This window comes from Tinamus guttatus, unplaced genomic scaffold, assembly GCF_059628265.1.
Source record: "Tinamus guttatus ecotype Peru unplaced genomic scaffold, ASM5962826v1 Tinamus_guttatus_pri_ptg000056l, whole genome shotgun sequence".
Lineage (NCBI taxonomy): Eukaryota > Metazoa > Chordata > Aves > Tinamiformes > Tinamidae > Tinamus > Tinamus guttatus.
The window spans coordinates 358750-380275 of NW_028288590.1; the positions used below are offsets into that span (position 1 = coordinate 358750).

The 21526-nt window shown below is 38.9% G+C and overlaps 2 protein-coding genes across 3 annotated transcripts; both read right to left on the bottom strand.

Moving 5' to 3' along the window:
• Window positions 1-223: 223 nt before the first annotated feature.
• MAPK15 (mitogen-activated protein kinase 15) lies at window positions 224-17662 on the bottom strand. Of its 2 annotated transcripts, XM_010211271.2 has the most exons (13): window positions 17545-17662; window positions 14660-14758; window positions 13774-13803; window positions 11094-11184; window positions 10286-10416; window positions 9959-10122; window positions 6956-7095; window positions 5628-5685; window positions 5005-5142; window positions 4665-4770; window positions 2577-2877; window positions 1951-2099; window positions 224-456 (listed from the first exon to the last, which is right to left on the bottom strand). In XM_010211271.2, the coding sequence occupies exons 1-13, from the start codon at window positions 17611-17613 to the stop codon at window positions 253-255; spliced, it is 1680 nt and encodes a 559-aa protein (XP_010209573.2). In that variant the 5' UTR covers window positions 17614-17662; the 3' UTR covers window positions 224-252. The 2 variants fall into 2 exon arrangements, with proteins under 2 accessions (XP_010209573.2, XP_088396264.1); XM_088540138.1 differs by lacking the exons at window positions 13774-13803; window positions 14660-14758 and having other exon boundaries at window positions 17545-17646.
• A 1147-nt stretch (window positions 17663-18809) lies between these two features.
• On the bottom strand, window positions 18810-20703 carry CCDC166 (coiled-coil domain containing 166). Its single transcript, XM_010211274.2, is given in 2 exon segments — window positions 18810-19750; window positions 20645-20703. A coding segment is annotated over 1 exon segment (927 nt). The 5' UTR covers window positions 19737-19750; window positions 20645-20703.
• Between the last annotated feature and the right edge of the window lie 823 nt (window positions 20704-21526).

Genomic DNA, 21526 nt, shown 5'->3' on the forward strand with positions numbered 1-21526 from the left:
CTGTGAGCAAACAGTGCTGTGACCATATGTTGTAAGGCTGGAAGACAAGGGGATTAGCCTGTTGTCTTTGTTGCTTTGCTCAGAGGAAAGTGGTGTACTACTCCACGTGATGAACAAAAAGAACAAAAATATTCTCTTCAGATGGATTAACTGTCAAATGCCTCTTATATTTTCATTTGCTGTTACCAGCAGAGCCAGGGGATTGATGAGACAAGCTGTACTTCATCTGGTTAGAGCTCTTAAATATATTCACTATGCATGCTCTTGGGAAAAATTTGATATTGGAAGACTTTGCAATGCAGATTTACATATGGTTCCATAGGCCTGGGAGTAACTGCCCATTGATGCTTTCGGATCTCCAGCAGCTCCCATATTTGCAGTAATCTGGAACATCTTTTTACTGGACTTCAGAAGGGGACGGACATCTTTGCTGTGAAACTGGTCATTTCTTGGATTCTGTGCAAGAAAAAAAGCCAAAACATTTAAGGAACCCTTCAGCAGCTTTCTAAAATACAGATAAGGAACACAGGATTTGCTTGAGTTGAGAGGTAGCACAAATCATGAACATTAAATGCATAACAAAACAGGCTATTCTGTAAGATGGTAAGAATGGTGTGAAGGAAAAGGGCTTCAGAATGAATACACTGAAGGTGAGGTTAGGGACACGGGGCAAGGTATGAGGAACTAATCCTACCCTGAAGCACAGACCGAGTGGCCTTTTTGGCTAGCATCTTGTTTCCAACAGTTGTGAATACTTTAAATGTACAAAAGAGGTCATCATCATTGCCCAGGATACTCTCCAGACTTCTATCAATCTAATGGCTTGATGACTTTCCAAATCGGAAGCTGCATATAGATACTCCATTTAACAGCCCCCGGGGCACAAGTTACTAACATACTAAGGGGGTGACAGAAGGCTTGAACCTGCAGTTCAAGGAAAGATGCTTCACTGCAGCTTCTCCGTTGTGAGCCTCTATAAATTAACTGAAATACAAGAGAGTCTACTTTTACTGTGGCACTGGCCACTCTCATCGTAGTGATTATAGCAAAGTCTTTCTCGGTAAAATGGCTGTAAATAACAGCTTAATGAACCCAGTTGGACAGTGAAAATGCAGCCTGAATGCAGAGCAAGATGGAATGGAAGGGCCTTTAGAGCAGGGAACTGGTGCCTCCTTCCATCTTTTTTTCCTCTACTGTAAGCTCCCTTGATTGCCTTGTGCTGGCTGGACTCTCTTTGAGCTACATAGCAGACAACTAGCCCAGAGCAAGGGAAACAAACAAACAAACAGAAACAAAACAAAACAAAAAAAAGGAAAAAAGGAAAAGGAAGTCACTGAAGACCCCAATGAGCATAAAGATTTGTACAAGGAAGGCTGATCAGGAATGAAAAAGAGGAGAAGAGAGGAGACAAATGAAACCTCCACTGTTCAGAAACAGCAATCCAGCAGGCTGATTCCAGAGGTAACATGAATTCTCCACTGAATTCCAGAATGATCCAGTCTGAATCTAGTCAAAAAAACCCCTGCTACCTACAAACTGGACAGGACGTGCCATCATTGGAGAGAAATTAAAAGCAACAGATTTGTAATTCTGAAATTCAAAGGAAGTCTTAGGAGCTTCTGACAATCTAAACACTGCAATCATCTGAAATGATGTCTGAGTTCTCACTAGCCCACAGTGATGAAAATGAAGTGGAATGAAGCTGAAAATTGACCTATCCTCTAGAAACTGGCCGAGAAAAGGTCATACTACTTCGCATATTTCAAAAGAAGCTGTATTAAAAACTCTATGTGGGAAAAAAGTATAGGTAGAGAATGTGCAGAGACCTTTTCAGTTTCCTTACTGAGTGCATTTAGGTAATATATGAGATCCATTATAGCTAACCTTTGTAAAAAAAAAAAGGTTACTAATGAGGTAGAGGCCTGGATTTACAAAAGGAGTCATACTCACATGATAAATATTCTGCATAACTGGAGGTAGCCGAGCATTTGCATGTGCCCATGCGACTTGTCTCCCCAGTTTCCCATTGTTGGAGTTTCTCTCCAGCTGAGGTGGTGGTGCAGAATGGTTCCTGACCACAAGACCAGAATTTCCATTACCTACAGGAAAAATAATATTTAAATAAGAGAAATGAGAACAGAACACAGATTTTAGTGACGGAGGCATGGACAGAACATAAAAACCTGAGTCGGCTCATGCCACCTTGCCTCCTCTCACAGACTTGGACTACTCAAAAAAGGAAAAAAATATTCAGAATCAAATTAGAAAGCAGAAATAAACAAAGAGTTTAAAAAGGCATGGGAAAACATAACAGCAATAGAAAAATAGCAAAGAGAAAAGAGAAAGAAACAGTCAAGACTGATGCAGCAATGAGATTAATGACAATGTCATACACAGAACTCATTCAACAGTGTCTTATTCTTCAAGTATTTTTCCTTCCACTCATCCATCCTCTCATCCTGCCATGTAAATTCCTTCTGTTAAACTCCTCTTTCCCCGTTCAATCTCCTTCCTTACTTCTCACACAATAATGCCTCATGGTGAATTACATCCCCATGTAGGAAGGTTAGACCTACTTTGAGCAACGGTGTGTGTTATGGGATTGTATATCATGTTGGTCCTTGACCTCTGACATAAAGTTCTTGCTAAATCTTCACTCTGGTTGGATACTTCTGTCTGGATGCAAGTTGTGGTTGCAGCATGCATATGTGTTTTTTTTAGAAGAGGTGATCTTGGTTCTCTCTGGCCTTTCTTGGTAGGTAAAGTCACAGAATGAGAATTTGGAAGAAGTGGCCTGGATTGAGACTGACTTTGCTGAATTGTTTCTCTTGCCACTAGCTCTTTTGGATAGCTATTTGTTTTCTTTTCAAGGATCATCTGCAAGAAGGAAAAGTTGATTAGACTTAAAACAGCTGTACAGCAGAGCAGAGCAATAAAACAGAAATAAAGAGAAAGGTAGGAAAATCACTAATTTCACAAGATAGGCAACAATTACAAATGGAGAATTAAAATAGAGTTAGAAAGAAGAGAGAAATATAAAGCTCAGTGGAAAGAAAAAATAGGCTAAAGAATTAAGGAAAAAAAACTACTTGGATGAACAGACAATGTCAATATATCCTGAGGAAGAACACTACTACATAACATAGGCAATAGCCTTGGAAAAGAGAAAAATCTGCATGCCAGAAGGTTAACACAATGCCATTTCTTACCATCCCTTTCTAGATTTTTCCAGATCTATTTTTAAATAGTCAAGATGACATTCATTTCAATCATTGCATAATCTTTCCTTACCTAATTCTGCATGGCAATTATCTAGCATCAAAATCCTTGGCAAGCTTTTCAGGTTTTGGTGTAACCTGCTCACTTTCCTCTAATCACAGTCCTCATCAATTTGACACACTATCACTAAAATTATTCAAAACTATGCATTTATTTCTCAGCCTTGTGCCTAGGTTATCTGTGAGGAATCTGTTGTCCTTTATGATCCTTTTTCTAATTACGCTCACTATCTATCCACTTGACTCGGTCATCTGCTCAGGGCTTCTAAAATACTTTCATGGTAAATTTTATTAGATTCCTTCTATTGTTGAAGACCTGAACAGAAAATTTATAAATATGTCCAACTTTTAAAATTTTAACTTTATTTTTTTCTATTTTAATTGCTGTTAACAGAAGCAATAACATTGTTCCTTGCTCTCTGGGAAGGTGAACACATTTTCTCGATCTTGTATTTTCTAACCTCCAAGCGTCCTTTTTTGGTCTTCTGTTTACACAACCAATCTTCCCAGCTGTTAGCTTTATTCTGCTCTCTGCAGAACTTCCTCTACTCTCTCATCTTTCCTTTCTCTTACTTTTTTTTTAAGCAGATCTAATCTACTCATGGCTTTTCATTCATGATCTACTTCTCCAATTTCACATTCTTCCAAGTCAGCTTAAAACTAACATCAACTTTCTCACTCCATGACCGTTTCTGCCTTGTCACTTGAAGTTTTCATTTTCCTTGTTTTTTTTTTTTTAATCTGCCTCTCTTTCCCTATTATGTAAACTTGCTAGGAAAGTTCAGCTTTTATTTTCCTTTTGATCTTATCCTATATATCAAATAGCATCTAAAATACTATCTTTCCATTTCCTCTGCACAACTAAAGGTTAAGACCTTCAGCTTTTATTTCTTCACTTGATTATTGGAAAAAGGAAAAAAAAAGAAATGGTAAAAGTGCAATTTTCCCATGTTAATACATTCAAAATATGGCTCCTAAAGAATTGCTGTTTTTTATTATTATTTTTGCATATCAGCTACACATTAAATTCACTTCCTTGCTTTTCTTTCTATTAGTTTTAATTCTTCTGGAATCTGATAATCCTGTTTACATGGTACAGCATGACTTGGCACTTGACTACTCTTTAGCACCAAGCTGCAGTCTTTCTCAGCTATCATGCTTTACTGACTCTTCTTTTCCCAGCAGGAATGTAGATTTGAAGATCTCTTTTAAAAGTCAGGACAGTTGGGAACTGAATAGTAAGAAATGACAAAATGTAATTGTAGATATTCATGGAAAATCCAGGGATGACAAATAGGAGAAAATGACAGAATTCAATGAGTGTGTGCAAAAACAGCACGTTATCTAGAGGAGTAGGGTTTTGGGAAATAGGATAAGAGGAACTACCTCATATAATTTATTTCGATACTCTGCTACAGAGAGCTGGATATCATCATGTAAAGGAAGAATCACATCATAACCCAGAGAGGGTTCCCTGGCAGGACAGTGAAACCTGGGAAGAAGATAACACATAATGTTACACACTAAGACAATACACAGATTCATATCACATCAGAAAAGATTGTTCAGTCACTTAATGTGATCTCCATTCTAAATGGAGTTAGAGAGAAATACGAATTAGCTTTGTCTCTTTTTTTAGCATGTTACAATGGGAGCTTGTGACAAGAGCAGTTCTATCATGGTTCACAAGACAGCAGGGGAAACTGCACATTGACATCATTCTCACCTTTTCACATAAGGATGCTGCAGTGCCTCCTCTGCTGTTAGCCGTTTATCAGGGTTAAATACTAAGAGTTTTTTCAGAAGATCCAAGGCATGTAGTGGAGTAGAGGATGGCAAAATCTCCTCAAATGTTACTCTTTGCCTAAAAGTCAGGAAACAATGGCATAAGCTCCCTATGTCTAACTCACAGTTAAAAGTCACGAATTACAGTTCTGGAAATCACATCAATAGAACATCTATGCCCAGAATTCGCTCACCAACAGTATGACATAATCCAGGAGCACTCCACCATATTCTCTGAACTAAGCTCTCACCTTGTCGATTAGATTGGATGCCTCCCTCCTAGCCTTGGAACCTACACAAAGTGCCTAATTTAGAAGTCTACTCTTTCTCTTGCTTTAGAAATAAACTTGCAATACCACACCAAACACATTAAAAACTACTTTTTAATTAAAGTTAAATAAATAAACTCTTACAACCATTCCTTAGAGGTAGAAAAATAAGCAGAAAGGAAAATTATTTCCAGTGGTGAACACTGGAAAGTCAGCATCAAGTGAAGAGGTGACATTTCTGTCCATGTGATGCTGTGAATGGTTGACCTCTGAGACATGGCTATACAGGGCTTACCGGGAGCTCAAGCGGTTGATAACTGAGGCCCTGTAATCTGACTGCATAGCCAAAATATCTGCAATAGAGAAAAGATAATTAGGACAACAAAACTCAGTGAGAGATCTTATGGAAGAAGGATGAAATATTCATTTACAAATGTTCTAAGTTGAGTTTCTCGATTCCTATTCATCCTCTTATACACTGCATATTCCTGCCCTCATATACCCACACACTCAGAAGTACCACAACATCTTAAGCAAAATGGTCTGGCCAGGATTGCTTGTGTGTGAGGCAGTGGACAAAGGGTATCAGCTATTGAGTTCCTCATCCAGTCCCTGGGTTTCTTCTTGGCTGATGATGAACTATTTTCTGTACATATATTTCAAGCTCTTTAAGAGTAAAGAGTTGTACTGGAATGGTCTTTTGCTTCAGAACCGCACATCTTTCGTGTCCATAAATTTTGGTCAAGAGGCCGAAGACTACTTGTTTGTTTTCCCTTCTTTGAAATAACGTTTTGACCATATGTTTGTTCTACTTATTTGGCTAGTAGAAAATGTCACCTGTGATATGATGCAATCTATCATCCTGTGTTTAGGATGCAGGACCATCTGCTAGTCATGTGTCCTGTGGTCTTATCAGAGTGTAGGTCTCCTGATTTTGACATAATCAATGCATTCCTTAAATTTTATTACTGGGGAGCTAACATTTTGTTACCTTTGTAGGTTACTGCTCAGTCCTTGTTCTGTTCTTTTTCTTGGTGTTTTCACACACACATTTCCTTTTAGATTTCATTCACCCCAACCTGTTATAAATCTCTAATAAAGAATATAAATAAATGTAAACTAGAATGTATTTTTTCAAGACTGATGCCCTTAAATCAAAGGTGGCTATTTTTCTAAAAATATTCATGAGCTATGTCAGAACACAACAATATGTTGCAAAAAATAATAACCTCTATGGATTGGAAGTCAGAAAAGATTATCATAATGAAAAATCTTTTAAATATATGTACTCTGGCTTTCATGTCTGTTTTTAGATTAGCATTCTAGAAAGTCCAATTTACTGCTACCATACAAGTCCCATTGAAACGCAATATTCTGTTTAAAGCTGTTATTCTCTTAGAAATCTCAAAAATGTTTATGAGAGCTTAGTTCTTACTTCTCATTTAATCAAGCACAATTCTGTTTTCCTCTAATACTGATATTTCACAATTAATTCTCTAATTTCCTTGGAAAGATGCAAGAATGAATCATAACTGATATCCTCTTTCCTGATACAGCTGCCCTGCTTTCCTTTCTCTCTTTTCATCACTTCTCTGTGTATCTTCCTCCACAGAAGAATCTTACCTTCTGCAGATGGGGCAGGGATGACTCTCAAGATGCGCTCTATTTGATTCATGGTTGATGTTCCAGGAAAAAGAGGTTTTCCAAGTAGCATCTCCCCCAGAATACAACCAATGCTCCACATATCCACCCCTTTAGTGTAGCTATAAACAAGAATAGAACAGTGTTAGGACATGATCAAGCACGCATATTCCTGTATGTGATATTTTCAACCTTTATGTGAGCTTTTTCCTGTAGGAAAACAAGTTCAATCTATTACTTGAAAAAGAATCCTAACAAGTTTTGACCATAAGGTAAATGAGATTAGAGCAATCATTAATCAGAGTATTGTGTCCAATCCTGGGCTCCCCAGTACAAGACAGACATGGATTTACTGGAACAAGTTCAGTAAAGGGTCATAAGGATGATTAAGGGAATGGAGTAGAAAAGAAACTAGAAAAGGTGAATATCCAGACAAGCTCGTATGTACTTAACATATGACCAATAATGAAGATACAAGTTGCTGCTGTTTGGAAATAGACGGCATAACATGACTTTTCAGGAGAAAGTAATTACAGTTAAGCAGAGTAAGTGGCAACTAATAGGTATATGACAATATGCAAAATACACACATTTCAGAATTGGAATCTTTGCATGTTGTTCAAGTTTAGTCTTATTTTTTATTTTAGTAGACAAAATCAGAAAATAAAATATATATAGTCAACATTTGGTTATAGATATATACACTATATGTATATATATGTATACACTATATATAGGTATAAGGTGTATGGAAAACAGATTCTTTGATTACTTTGAAAAAACAACAGATTCAAGTAATGCAGTGAGTGCAACCTTTTTGTTTACTTTATTGTAGGTTCAAATATGCCATCTAATCTATTGACAACAGCACTGTAAAGCAGACTGTTATGAGACTTCTATTTGAAAGCCACAGAGAATGTCAGTGGGATTTCAAAGTTAATGAGGAAAGGGAATATACATAATTTGAGAGGCAGGCAAGTGTGAAGAACAGCTCTCTTATTAGCACTGGCCAATGGAGACTTCCAGCTAGGGCTTTGTCTGAGGCTACCACTAACTATTGAACGTGATGTAAGAAATTGCTGGATGCAAAAGCAACAGTACAAAAAGCTAACCAAAATTACATATAGCATTGTGAAGACTGGATGGATTTCACAGGCAGTTAAGGGAAAGCTCCAAATTATTGAAGAGGATTTTGGGAGTCTTTTTGGGGGATCAGTAAGGATGAACTAATTATGGATGGGTTGCTTGTTTGGGAGGGGATGGGGTGGTAGACAGGGGAAAAAATGGGAAAGAGAAAGAGAAAAAAATATGAAAGGGGTAGTGAATAATGTGATCTGGGCTATTTGGGAGTCCCTGTCAAACAGACCTCCATCAGACTGCTATTCTTTGAAGCGGGACAGTAAGCTGCTGCTACCACCACACATGTATCTGACTTGCTTCACCCATCAGCAGCAAGCTGGTACATCTTGCCTGCTATTGGCAAGGAAACCCTGGAGAGTAACAACTGCCAATGTACCATCCCCTCCCAAATCTCCCTTAAAAAATAACAAAATGCTAACACTTGTATCATTGATTAAGTCTTTTCAGAAGACATCCTTAGATGGAGAGGATTGATGATTATTCTACACTAGCCAGGACATAAAGGCAAGGCAGAGAAAGTCTGCAAAAACGTGATAAAAAATACTGAAGTGAGATTTGTGACCTAGAGAGGCATGGTCTGAAACACAGATCTGCACAAGGAGGAGGAAACTTCTGGGAAAGAAATCGCTAGGAAAATAAAAAGGCGAAAGCTGATTTATCTGCTAGGCTTAGAAAGAAGAGCGTAAAGTTCCTTAAGCAAGCAAGCATACAAAAATATAAGACAAAACAAAAGCAAAACAAAAAAACACATACACACAGAAAAAACAATACCATAAAGAAACACCAGCTACTACTGTGGTTTCTCGTTGGGTAAAAATATGATGGGCCAAAACTTTCAGCTCTGTTCACACAGAGAGGGAAAGAAGTAATTGAAAGCCCACCTTCAAAGAATCTTAAAGCAAAATTTGGAAAAGAGGACTGAGATACTGAAAAAAAATGTAAAAATGCAGATTTAATGGGAGAAAGAATATGTTTGACGAGAGAATGGATGACAATCATACAAACTGGATGATGTATGCAAATGGGAACCCTAAGAAGACAGCAAGGAACATGCATGTAATGAGACACTTTTCTGCTGCAAAGCAGAATTACAGGCGCACATTGAGATTTTGGCCTGAATCTGATGACTTTGTATCTGATGACATCTACACTAAAATAATGCAAAACTCCTCAGCCAATAAGGCTGAGCAAAAGCAAAATTAGGCTTTTGACACCGTCCCTCACAACATCCTCCTGGGCAAGCTCCAGCAGTGTGGGATAGATGAGTGGACAGTGAGGTGGATTAGGAATTGGCTGGATGGCAGAGCTCAGAAGGTGGTGATCAACCGTGCAGAGTCTAGGTGGAGGCCTGTAGCTAGCGGTGTCCCCCAGGGGTCAGTCCTTGGTCCAGTCCTGTTCAATGACCTGGATGAAGGCACAGAGTGCTCCATCAGCAAGTTTGCTGATGATACGAAACTGAGAGGAGTAGCCGATAGCCCAGAGGGCTGCCTCTTTTCAGTGGTGGCCACAGATAAAACTAGAGGAAATGGCCAGAAACTAAAGCATCAAAAGTTCCACAGGAACTTAAGGAAAAATTTCTTAACAGTGAGGGTGATGGAGCCCTGGAGCAGGTTGCCAAGAGAGGTTGTGGAGTCTCCTTCTCTGGAGATCTTCAAAACTTGTTTGGATGCAGTCCTGTGCCACGTGCTCTAGGTGACCCTGCGTGTGCAGAGGGGTTGGACTAGATGACCTCTAGAGGTCCCTTCCAACCTTAAGCATTCTATAATTTCTCCCAGTAGTGAAGAAATGATATAATCCCATCCTTCCTGTCACATCAGGCAAATTGTTGCCCACTCTTAAAGTTACCTCTGAGAGGAAAGTAAGATCTCAGGGGCTCGATACCAGCGTGTTGCCACATACTCCGTCAGTGCCGGGTTGCCTTGGTCCTCATTCATCTGACACAGAGAACGAGCCAGCCCAAAATCACAGAGTTTAACAAAGCAGTCTGCATCCAGCAGGATATTTGAAGGCTGTATCAAACAAAGAAAAATTAATAGGCTCTTTACTCTCTGAAGAGTGGGTTATTATTAAAGTTCTTACACTAGTCTCATTCTTTTCACATTTTCACATTATTATTTAACAGAAACATTGAGTGACTGTCCATTCCAATAAAGATTAGTGGCTGAACGATACCTTCTGATCCCTGTGAATAACATTTCCTGAGTGGATGAATTTAGTGGCCTTCAAGAGTTGGTAGAGAATGTAACACTTGTGGATGTCTTTCAACAAATTCCCCTTCTTAATGACTGCATGTAAATCTGTCTCTGTAATACAGATAAGTAAAGGATTACAAACTGTGAATACAAGTTCTCCAGAGAAAGGCCACAGAGACTATTCCCAACGCCGCGATCTTTCAAGCACATCCTCAATGGAAGCTGATACTTCAATTACTGATAGTACTGCGATCCTTCGGTATTATAAGGTCCACTGCTGAGGTATAAATGTACCTATTATACCTCTGAGTCCCAGGTTAGCAGTTTCACATAGACAGAGAAAAACACACTCCTTAACTCTGATTAAGAACACACTAATTGTAAAGCTAGCATAACACCTCCTGACTTATTCACATTCTGCATTATATATACTGATGTATACTTTGACCTGTAGAACTCATGCTATACTAGTTCTATTGCATAATTTTATTACAGTAAAGACACATACAATCATCCCATGCAATTTTTATGTTTCCACAAGCCTTCTAATTTGGTGCTCACTGCCTTCCTTCCACCTCCTCACTCAAACCAGTTTTCATAATTTTTTCCATTTAAGTTTTACTGTTATTCCCATCTAACCACAACCAACCTAAAGACCTGTACAGCTCCTATGAATCTGCCTACCTCCATCATTACTCACATTAGTCATTGTCACAATACTGTCAGGGAACAAAGACAACCCATAAGAGAGGATGAATTTAAATGGTTGGTGCAGTGTTGATTCTCACCCATGGACTCAAAGATGAGGTAGATGTCCTTGTCATTCTGAGCTCGAATAACATCATGTAGCTTAATGATATTTGGATGTTCTCCAAACTCCTGCAGAGGAAATAGACAGACTCAACTGTTGAAATCAAGAGCCTTTTTGTGAAGCAAATAAAGAACAATAGCTTATTTTATTTTGTATTGTGCTCTACCACATTAAAATTTTATCTCGTTCATTGCGCTTTTGCAGAAAAACAATTTTTTTTCTAAACTTGCTCCACAGTATGAAACTGTCAAATTAATCTAAAACAAACAAACAAAAAACACACTTGTTTGAGACGTCAAATAAAAACCTTTCAAATTTTATAAACTTATTAAAATTGATACAAAATTGTGTAAAAAGAATGTATAAATAAAATCCGATCAACATTATGTACCTCATATTTTGTACTCAGGACAAAGAATTATTGTGGCAGTGAAACTATGATAAAGGAGTCATCAACATTTATTATTTAACAAACAAATAAACACACCAACACAATTCAGCTGGCCAATCAGAAACTACGTATTTGAGGGTAAGCTGAAATGCTCTATAGGTTGCACTGAACTGACTTTGATGGGAGATCTGTGAGCATGCACTAGATACCTAAATACAGATATTCTATTCTGAAGGGTCATCCTACCCTCAGTTTGCAAGCTGATAGTGCTGCCAGGAACACTTGCTTGGTCCTCAGCCACAGCAACTTTCATTTCCTATAACTCACAACATAAACTAACATCACTGTTAACATTTCACAGTATGCCACTTTCAAAAACCACCCTGCGCTGGAAAAGTAGGTGCACCATAAAACCTATGCATGAAATACATAAATTAAAGCATCATTATTCGCACTAGTAACATAGACTACTCATCACAAGTTCATTTAAAAACAAAAGAATCACATTAAACTATCTCCACAGTAATCTTAGAAGAGCATCAGCTTCCTATGCTCTGAAAACAATACAAAGAATGGTTACAATGTACATCCAGGAAAATTTGCAACTAACACACCCATTTGCAGCAACCAGTGCAAATACAGTACAAACCTGTAATATAGAGCCAGGCCATCAAACATGCTTATGTTTATTCTGGGAAAAAATATTCATAATACCCACTTTAATCACCTGAAGAAATCTTTACCAAATTACAAAGTTTAAGAACTTAATACTGAAGGAAGCATCCACTCTCTCACACTGCCTTGCCCTGGAACTAATAATGGCAAGTTATGAAAAAGTTTCAATCAAAACTATAAAAAAAATCCAAAAAATCCTACAATGAATAAAAACTTGACAGAGCCAGTTCTGCTTATCTTTGCTTAAGGAACCATACTCTCATTAACTCATTACCAAAACCACTTTTTACACTGGGACCCAAAAAGCACCAAACAGATCTGGATTTCTGCTGAGCAATAAATGCAAAACACGTCAGTAACATTATGATCAACATACTACATATCAGATCAACATACTACATATCAACCAGAAGAAAACCATCAAAACCCCTGGATTCTACACACACACTTCTCCGGTATAATGAACTACATCCTGGGCATCAAATACCCTATAGCAAACGTGCAGCTGCAACTAAATAATCACTACACACAGGAAGGAACTCACACAGACAAGGAATATAAAATACACTATCCAGTGTGTCAGTTCTGATCCTCAAGGAAGAAGTACAAACACATTCAAAAAGAAGAGGTGGCAACTAAAATTCTTAAGTTTACTGAACATCAAAAGCCATGAAAGTAATGCCCCAACAGCACATTATAACATCCCTTGGGTCTTGTTCTCTCCTTTAGGGGGTACCCACCTTCACTCACCTGCTCCAAAAGTGCTATGCTTTCAGAATCTAACTTGTAATGTAAATTAATCTTTAAGCAACTTTACTTAGGAATTTTTAGCTCTTAAGTCTGTCGCTTCTATTTCATGTCTAAAGAAAGGTTTGGGTGTCCATTCTTCCTTAAGACCTCTCATGTAGAAACATGAATGTTTTGGAAAAGTGGCAATGTTGTTACAACCATGATCATCTAAGGGAACAAACAAGACAGGGTTCATAGCAAGAGATAGTTCTGAAGATCGTTAAGTTTAGGTGAAGAAGATGAGAGGTTTTAGAGATATGATTCTAAAGCCACTGCCACTGATACTGTAATTAGGTCTAGTGCGGTTACTAAATAATAAGAGCAACCTTAAGCAACTCTATATAGAACTTCTCCCTTTAGTTATGCTTTAATTATTTCAAGTGGTTGAATTTCTTCCTACACAAGCGAGGAAGAAAGTTTTAACATGCAATTCTCTTCCATTTGTCGTCCCCACCTCCGAATCACAGCATTTAAACTTCAAGGAAAAAGATCTTTCCATCCATAAAGAAGGAAGACATGAGAGAGAGTGCATATCCACAGTGGTTATAGAGTAGACACATTACTAAAACTGGTGAAAGAACAAGGCACATCTGAAGGAAAATATAAGACAATTGTCCATTTCATTCGGGAGCTTTTGCAGAGTCATGGAAAGACTGTTTGCCAAGACAGACAGCAAAGGAAAGAAGCAAAAAAAAAAAAAAAAGAACCATGACAACATTGAGTACTGCATTTTGAAAAAGAATGAAAAGGAGATACGTGAGTGACAGCAGAAATAATTAAAAATCAGAAAGGACGAGCTTACCTGCAAGAACATAATCTCTCGAAAAGTTCTCTAAAAACAGAAACATTTATTGTCACAACAGGATGACAGAAATTAATATGCACTTTCAGTGAAGAAGGATCCATTCTAATGATAAAAAGGCTAAACATCGTAAGTCTGCTCTCAGTTCTTAGAGAAAAGTAACAACATAAGGGAGAATCAAACTGTACATTTCTATACGGACACTTTCCCCTCAGTAACATCAGTCAGTAGTTTGTAGAGGCTATGATACACAGAGCCTCATATTTTTGCTCATTTTTATCATAATATAATTTCAGACTATAATATCACAACTGTCAAATAGCTAACCTTTTTCAAAGTGTAGCCAAGTTGCCTGTAGGTCAATACACATATGTAGGTCAATATACAAATCCTCAATAGGAGGATGACCAGAGGCCTGGACATCCCTATGAGGAGAGACTGAGGGAGTTGGGCCTGTTCAGCCTGAAGAAGGGAAGGCTGAGAAGGGACCTGAGCAGTGTATACAAATACCTCAAGGGAGGGAGTGTAGAGGATGGGGTTGGCCTCTTTTCAGTGCTAGCCACTGACAGAGCTAGAGTTAATGGCCACAAACTGAAGCACCAAAAGTTCCATAGGAACTTAAGGAATTTTTTTTTTTAACAGTGAGGATGATGGAGCACTGGAACAGGTTGCCAAGAGAGGTTGTAGATTCTCCTTCTCTGGAGATCTTCAAAACCTGTTTGGACGCAGTCCTGTGTCACGTGCTCTAGGTGACCCTGCGTGTGCAGGGGGGTTGGACTAGATGACCTCTAGAGGTCCCTTCCAACCTTAACGATTCTATGATTCTATGAATAGCTATGAATTCCCAACAAATCCTTCAGGACATGTCAATACAATGATTTCTTACCTGAGCATCTGTTCTGTTCCTGAAGGCATCAAAAATCTTTTTAACAGCAACTGTTTCTCCTGTCCTGCGATCAATTGCTTTCCACACAATGCCATAAGCCTGGGGAAGGGGAAGCGCAGATGAGCAGTGTGCTCAAGCTCAGCCCACACTCTTAGTCTTGAAGCAGAATGTACGCAACAGCTTAAAAAAAAACAATTACTAACTACCTAGGACACAGAAAATGAACAGTACTTCTTGACTGAAGGACTAAGGACATCCATACTGAGTCAGAGCAAAAGCAGCCAATAGCAAAAAAATATAAATAGAATAAATATATAATACCTCCCCTTAAATAATTTTTGGCTATATACCTGAGCGAGATGGTTTCAATGTAATTTAACACAGGTTTACCTTCTATTAGCTGGCCCAGTTTCCTCTCAACAACATGCTGAAGTATCAATAACAGGCTGCTCCGAGAAGAATGTTTGATTTTCTAAGAAAGAAATCCTAGCGTGACATAGCTCAAACTAGTAGGATCCTCCTGATTCAGTGTTTTGATTTTGAGCAAAGGCATAAAATGCTGACCACAGTGACCCCACAACAGCAAGGTAGAAATCTTTGGAGTAGCTTCTATTGGTAAAGAAAATATCTTAAATCTTGGAACCAACCACTTAAAGCAAGCGCCACCAACATACCTACAGAGCAATAATGACAAATATCCTCAGCTGCATTTGCCACATTAGTACCTAAAAAAAACTATCTGGAAGGAGGTTGTAGTGAGGGGGAGGGTCAATCTCTTCTCCAGAATAACTACAGACAGGACAAGAGGAAATGGCCTGAAGTTGCACCAGAGGAGGTTCAGGTTAGTCATTAGGACAAATTTCTACACGGAAAGAGTAGTCAAGCGTTGGAATGGGCTGCCCAGGGCAGTGGTGGAGTCCCCGTGTCTGGCAGTGTTGAAGAACCGTGTAGATGAGGCACTTAGGGACATGGTTTAGCAGGATGCTGTTGAAGGGTTTCCCATTGGACTCTATGATCTTGAAGGTCTTTCCCAACCATAATGATTCTATGATTCTATTCTGTGATTCTCAGAAACCAGATAAATGAAGAGTTATTTAAACTGTATAGTAAAATAAAATAAGAAAACAGAAGGGATGTTTTTGACAGTTACAGAGCCAATGTGGCCAGAAAGATACATTTATTTCTGATCACGCAGACATGTTTGTCTCAGAGATTAGAACCACACACACAAACAAAAAAATTGCCAATTGCCAATGTCTCAGCACTTTTACTCTATTTGCTTATTTTGTCTGACATGCAGCAAAGGTCTGGAACCCATATTCCAGGCCAATTAATATTCTTGGGGAATCCTACCTTAATATCAGAGAATTTAAGCATAGAAATCAGTCATTTTCTCACACTAGAGCGGTTTTATTTTGTACAGTTGCTTAAATATTGACTGAGCAACAGAGCAAGAAATGACTCTATTGTGCAGGAGTTAGGCATCCCCTAGAATGTGGAAAGTTGAGATTCAGATCTATTAAAAAAAAATGGAGCTGTTCTACAAGGGAGGCTGTATATACACCATTGCAAATATCACACAAGTTAACTCCTCCAGAATAGGAAAAACCTCATGTTAAGGTTCCTGTTCCCCTCATAGGCAATACTGATTTTAATCTGAAAAAAAGAAAAAAAAAAAAGAAAGAAAAAAAAGGAATTGTCTGAATGCCCTCATGGTAAAGGAAACACTTATCTCCCTTGTTGCTGCCCATCTTCCCTGTTCTATTTCTGCAGCAGTCCTCACTTGTTTCAGAACCTACAACAGTCTTTCAAAGCCTCGGGTGAGATCATGAGCTGGGGAATCTAGCAAATATAGGACTTTCTGCATACAAGAGGCAGAAAACACTGATATTTAGGAGACTCGCACCACCAAAGTTAAGAGCTTCACTAGTAGTCTTGATAATGTCAGTGATGCCTAGATGATGAATCTAAAGCCACTGAGGGCATTTAAAGGATCCATGTTTCTGAAACAGCCTCCAAACAAAACCCTCAATCTGGTATTACAGATGAGAGAATAAAACTATTCTGCTATCAGAACATAACATGTTAAAAGATGCAACATATTATACTCAGTCAAAAAAAAGCTGGTAAGTACTAACGAGATGGCAAAAAAGCTCAGACAAACTTAGAATGAAATATGTAGAAAAGACTGGCATGATTTCAAACTAGAAAAACTAGGAGAAAGGAGAAAACAGCGCGCGTCACATCCAGCTGCACATGGAACACTTAGCTGTAGGTATCAGCGCAAGTAAGCAATGGCCCAGCTGTCAGAACAAGAAAAACGGATCATTAGGAAGGGCTCAGAGACAGCCTTCAGGAGAAAGAGCTGAGGAAATAACTCTGCCTCTTTAAAACCATATATAAAAAAATATATAAATACTTTATCAGGAAAAACTACATGAATAGGGCATTATACTTGACATGATATGGTTACAATAAGTGTGAAAGAACCTGACTCTCACAATCTCTTTTTGAGACACATTTTACTATAAAGTAGGTGTGTATGAATGGTCTGGTACTGCTTTCTGTGGTAATGTGAATTTATAGCAAAAAAATATGGAAATGGGAAGGCTTCACCAACAAAACTGGGGGGAGGGGTGGAAGGGGAAGTGACAAGGAATTTTAAAGGCACTTTTTTCTTTTTATGTGTTACACATCATGCCTATCTTATTTTTATCGAGAAACAGGAAAAATCAAATAAAGCATGAGGGTGAGAGTTCTGATTTTCCTCCTCTCTCGGGCACTGTAAGTAATTCAGGCCTCAGTACTTCCTCAGCTTTTTGGCAGCCTCTCCAGCTCTCCCGCTGGCCGCAGCCCCCGCGCTCCGGGCCCCGCGCCGCGCTCACCCCCTTGCCCAGGCGCCTCCTGATCTCGTAGTGCTGCGCCACGAGCGCCTCCACCTCCGGCGCGCTCATGGCGGCCGCGCCGCGATCCCCGCGGCTCTGCTGCTATGGAGACGGCCGCGGGCGCCGCGCGCATGCGCCGGCTCTGGTTGCTACGCAGCCCCCTTCCCGCCCCAGCAACCTCTCCGCCTGCCCGGGCCTGTGCCCAGGTCCCGGCCTCCGCTACAGGTTGGTATTTGAGGAATTCTATTTAAGTATAAGGAAAAAAAAAAGAAAAAAAAAGCCTTTCTTGCCATGCCAGTGATCAAACACTAGAACATGTTGCCCAGGCAGATTGTGAAGTCTCCTTCCTTGGAGATACTAAAACCTCTACTTGACACAGCCCTGAGCTACCTCCTCTGGTTGCCCCTGCTTTGAGGTCCCTTCCAACCTCTGCTATGTGATGGTTGTATATAAAATATCTCTGTGGGAATATCCAAAAATGGAGGAAAAGTGACTTCTGATGTTGGCCCTGATGAGGTAATTGTTATTCAAAAGTTTTCACCTTGGAAAGTGAATATGCCTGTAGGCTATCAGAAACAAGAGTTGATTGCCCGTTGTTTCCAAAGTGAAGCATTGAAGTAGGCAAAAAAAAGAAAATTGATAAGAATATGTTCAGTGAATATAGCTTATTGACAGGTCTGACTAAAAGTTGAATATCTTATATTACTACATATATTAGTTAAAATAATGTAGGTGCTTGGTTATTTATTTAAACTCCTTTTGAGACTAATGAAATATTAAATTAATTACAGTCCTTCAAGAAGTTTTGGGAAGATGAATTTTTTTGGATGTAGGAGTTGGCCTACGCCAGTTCAAATTGTGGTATCTGTAGATATAGTTGGCAGTGAAAAGTAACGAAGGTTGCATCACTAGGTCTAAGAATATAATTCACAGGTGTAAAGTTACTATATATTAAAAATAATAAATGATGAAATATCAAAGCCTATTTTGAAAAAGAGAAAATCTCATTTTATTGTGGGGAGTGAAAGAATTGCAGTTTCAACTGTTACTTAATGTGGATGTTGTGAAAGTTAAAGGCAAGTTACCTTTCAGATGTATTTGGCTGTGTTCTCAGCACAAACTCTGAATCAAACCGTTCCTGCACCCGCAGAAACGTGTCAGCCATTGGCCTTGCTTCTGCCTCCTTCGTTGCCTGACGCAGCAGCAGTCCCCTGGGTCCAGTGGTAAGCAGTGTGAGTGAGGAGCAGAGAAGTGCTTCTTCTGGGCTACTGAGCACGTCTGAAGGGCTGGTGGAAGCTGTAGGTTTATCTGTTTGCATCGGGTACCTCACGACGGGGAAACCAGCGACGGATGCGTGCCATGTCCTGGCTGTACTGGTTCTCCTGAAGAAGCTGCTGCTGCTGCCCCTTCAGTTGAAGCTTGATTGCTTTAAGAATGTGTGAGCATTGGATGAGATTGAGCAATTCCTGGCGTAGATGCCAGTTCTCTGCCTTTATTTGTTTGGCATGCTGAATCAGAGATTGTACTGCTGCTTCTTCTGCTTTCTTGGTCAGAAACTGGATCCTCTGATGACACTCTGCCTCACAGGCAGCCTTGGCCTGGAGAAAACTGCTCTTGATTTTGTGCATTTGTTCTGCATGCCGGATCTTTGTGACCAACAACTCCTTCTCCAGGTCCTTAATCTTGTTAATCTGTTCCAGCTGCAGGTCTTTGAAAGGCTGCAAGCTTTCAACCTCCTTGTTCATAAGAGAATATTTTGCCTCCATATCCATGAGGTAGTTCCTTACTTCCTTCTCTTTTTCTGCATACTGTGAGATTAGCTTCTCTTTCTGCTTCTTGATTTGAGACAGATCAGTGTGATTCTGCTCATTTAATTTTATTATCATATTCTGGCACTTCTGGCTGTGTTTTGTTATGTAGGAGAGATAAGCATTGCTCTCTTCCTGATTCTGTTGAGCTTCCTTTTCTAGGATATCATTCTCATGAAGGAAATGCTCCACTCTTCCCATATATGTATTCATATGTTCTGAAAGGGTCTTGTATTCCTTCTGCAAATACTGCTTCCTCTCTCTGACAAGTGCTTCTGTGTGGCTTCTTCCTTTGGATATTTCTCCATTTCTGGTTCTTAGTCCTTCTTTATTTGTTCCTGCACGTATAGTGTCTTGTTTCAGCTTCTTTTTCTTGGATGTCATACTTCACACTTAATCTGGCAGAATGAAAAATCAGGAATTCTAGGGAGTGTTCTGGTCACACACATGAAGGTTGCTGTTTCCCGCCCCCTGGTCATGTCCTCTTATTTTCAACTGCTTATAATTGACAGCTAAAATGTTTTGCCTAAAATGTTTCATATCTGACCTCCATCTCGACTTGAAACTCACATATGCACCCATGTGTATGTGCATTTTTTATAGTCCTAGATAACTGATAAGTATTTTTACTAATCTAATTATATATATTTATGTATATATGAAGATCTTTTTGCTGTTGTTTTTCAGTGTTGTGCTATTTCTGTAGTTTGGAGGATGGAGTCAAATCCCTCTGGGCAATTACTACAGTTTTACCCTATGTGCTGTTTCTCTGTAGGCAGTGGGATAAACCTTCAGCCAGACAATTGGTACTGACTAGAGACATGACTGAAATCCATAAATTTATAAATTATAAAATATGGCTGCAAAATAATTGAACTAGAAGGTATCTGAATTACTCTGAGGAGAGTTACGTTATGGAGAGAAGTTCCATTTCTCCATCAAAATCAGATTCCTGTTTTTATACTTGAAGAAGCAGAATTCACAGCCACGTCTTTTTTTTTGTGAAATTACTGTCTTATGAAATGAGAGCAGAGAGGAAAGTGTTGCTTCCTGTTTAAACCTAAGGCTTCAGTGATTGATCAGGATATTCAGTTACTTTGGGGGGTGACTACGTTCTTATCCTTCCTCTACTTGAGATAACATGAACTGACACCTTCTTGGACATCATCTTAACTATTATGCCATAGTATAATTTGAGATACAACTTTTATTAACTGATGCAAATATTCACGCACACAGGAAGAGTGAAAGAATAACTGTGAAGACTAATGTTGCAATCTAAGGACACTCACCAGAATGAGGAGAGAGTTGTGTTCCAACACTCATTACTCTTAGATGTACACCCAGGTTTCCATGGCCAGGAAACAACATCCCAGGTTAGAGACAAGAGGAAGAAACATATGTGTAGTGCAAATAATGACAGTAATTATCATCATGTAAGAAAAAAATGGCCACAGTAAGATGTACCTTTAGAGCTCACAATTTCTTTCCAGAAGGGCCAAACATTGCAGAACAATAATGGGCAAGCACACTAGCAAGCAAGAAGCTGTATACATCTGGAATGTATGTTTTTTCTTTAGTTTCAAAATAATGCTTCTGTCAATCCTGATGTCTGTATGCCAAAGGCTCATACTGTTAAGTATAGCTTGCAATCCTGAATCCAAGAAGTAAGTTGAAAGACTTGTTTTGTAATGTTTGTGGGTTACTTAAGTGACTTAAGACTTTGCTTTTTTTTTTTTTTTTTTTTAAGCAAACATGGTGAAAGCAAAACTGGTGAGATAGGTGCAATATAAGGGGCATGGGTAGAAATATTGAGGGAAGGGAAATTCATCAATTTGAATCACTCTTGCAGATGTAACTGTGAAAATAAAAGTGCATGGTAGTTTGTATGCTGAACTTTTAAACTACTTTTTCAGAGGAGGAATACTGTGATCAAGGCTTTAATCACAACCAAGAAGTCTAGTAAGTGTTCTCTCATTGAAAACTCAAGTTTGTATTCTAATAAAAGCGGTATCTTTCAAAAAATGTCCAAAATTCAAGTAGATATATGAGCAAAGTTGAATAAATATACAAAAATTGTGTAGTAAATATACAAAATTTGTATAGTAATATTAGAACAGGTTCCAAGCTGTGAATATGGCAGTTGCATTGAAAGTACAGTGCGTACAGAGGGA

What these genes read in the sequence shown, in the direction of transcription:
- MAPK15 (XM_010211271.2), bottom strand. Translation starts at nt 17,613, where the DNA reads ATGAGCGCGCCGGAGGTGGAGGCGCTCGTGGCGCAGCACTACGAGATC. An exon ending in GGAACAGAACAGATGCTCAG is followed by an intron (nt 13,804 to 14,659) that starts GTAAGAAATCAT and finishes TTCTGTTTTTAG; the next exon opens with AGAACTTTTCGAGAGATTAT. An exon ending in ATCGAAATAAATTATATGAG is followed by an intron (nt 2,878 to 4,664) that starts GTAGTTCCTCTT and finishes TCCTTCTTGCAG; the next exon opens with ATGATCCTTGAAAAGAAAAC.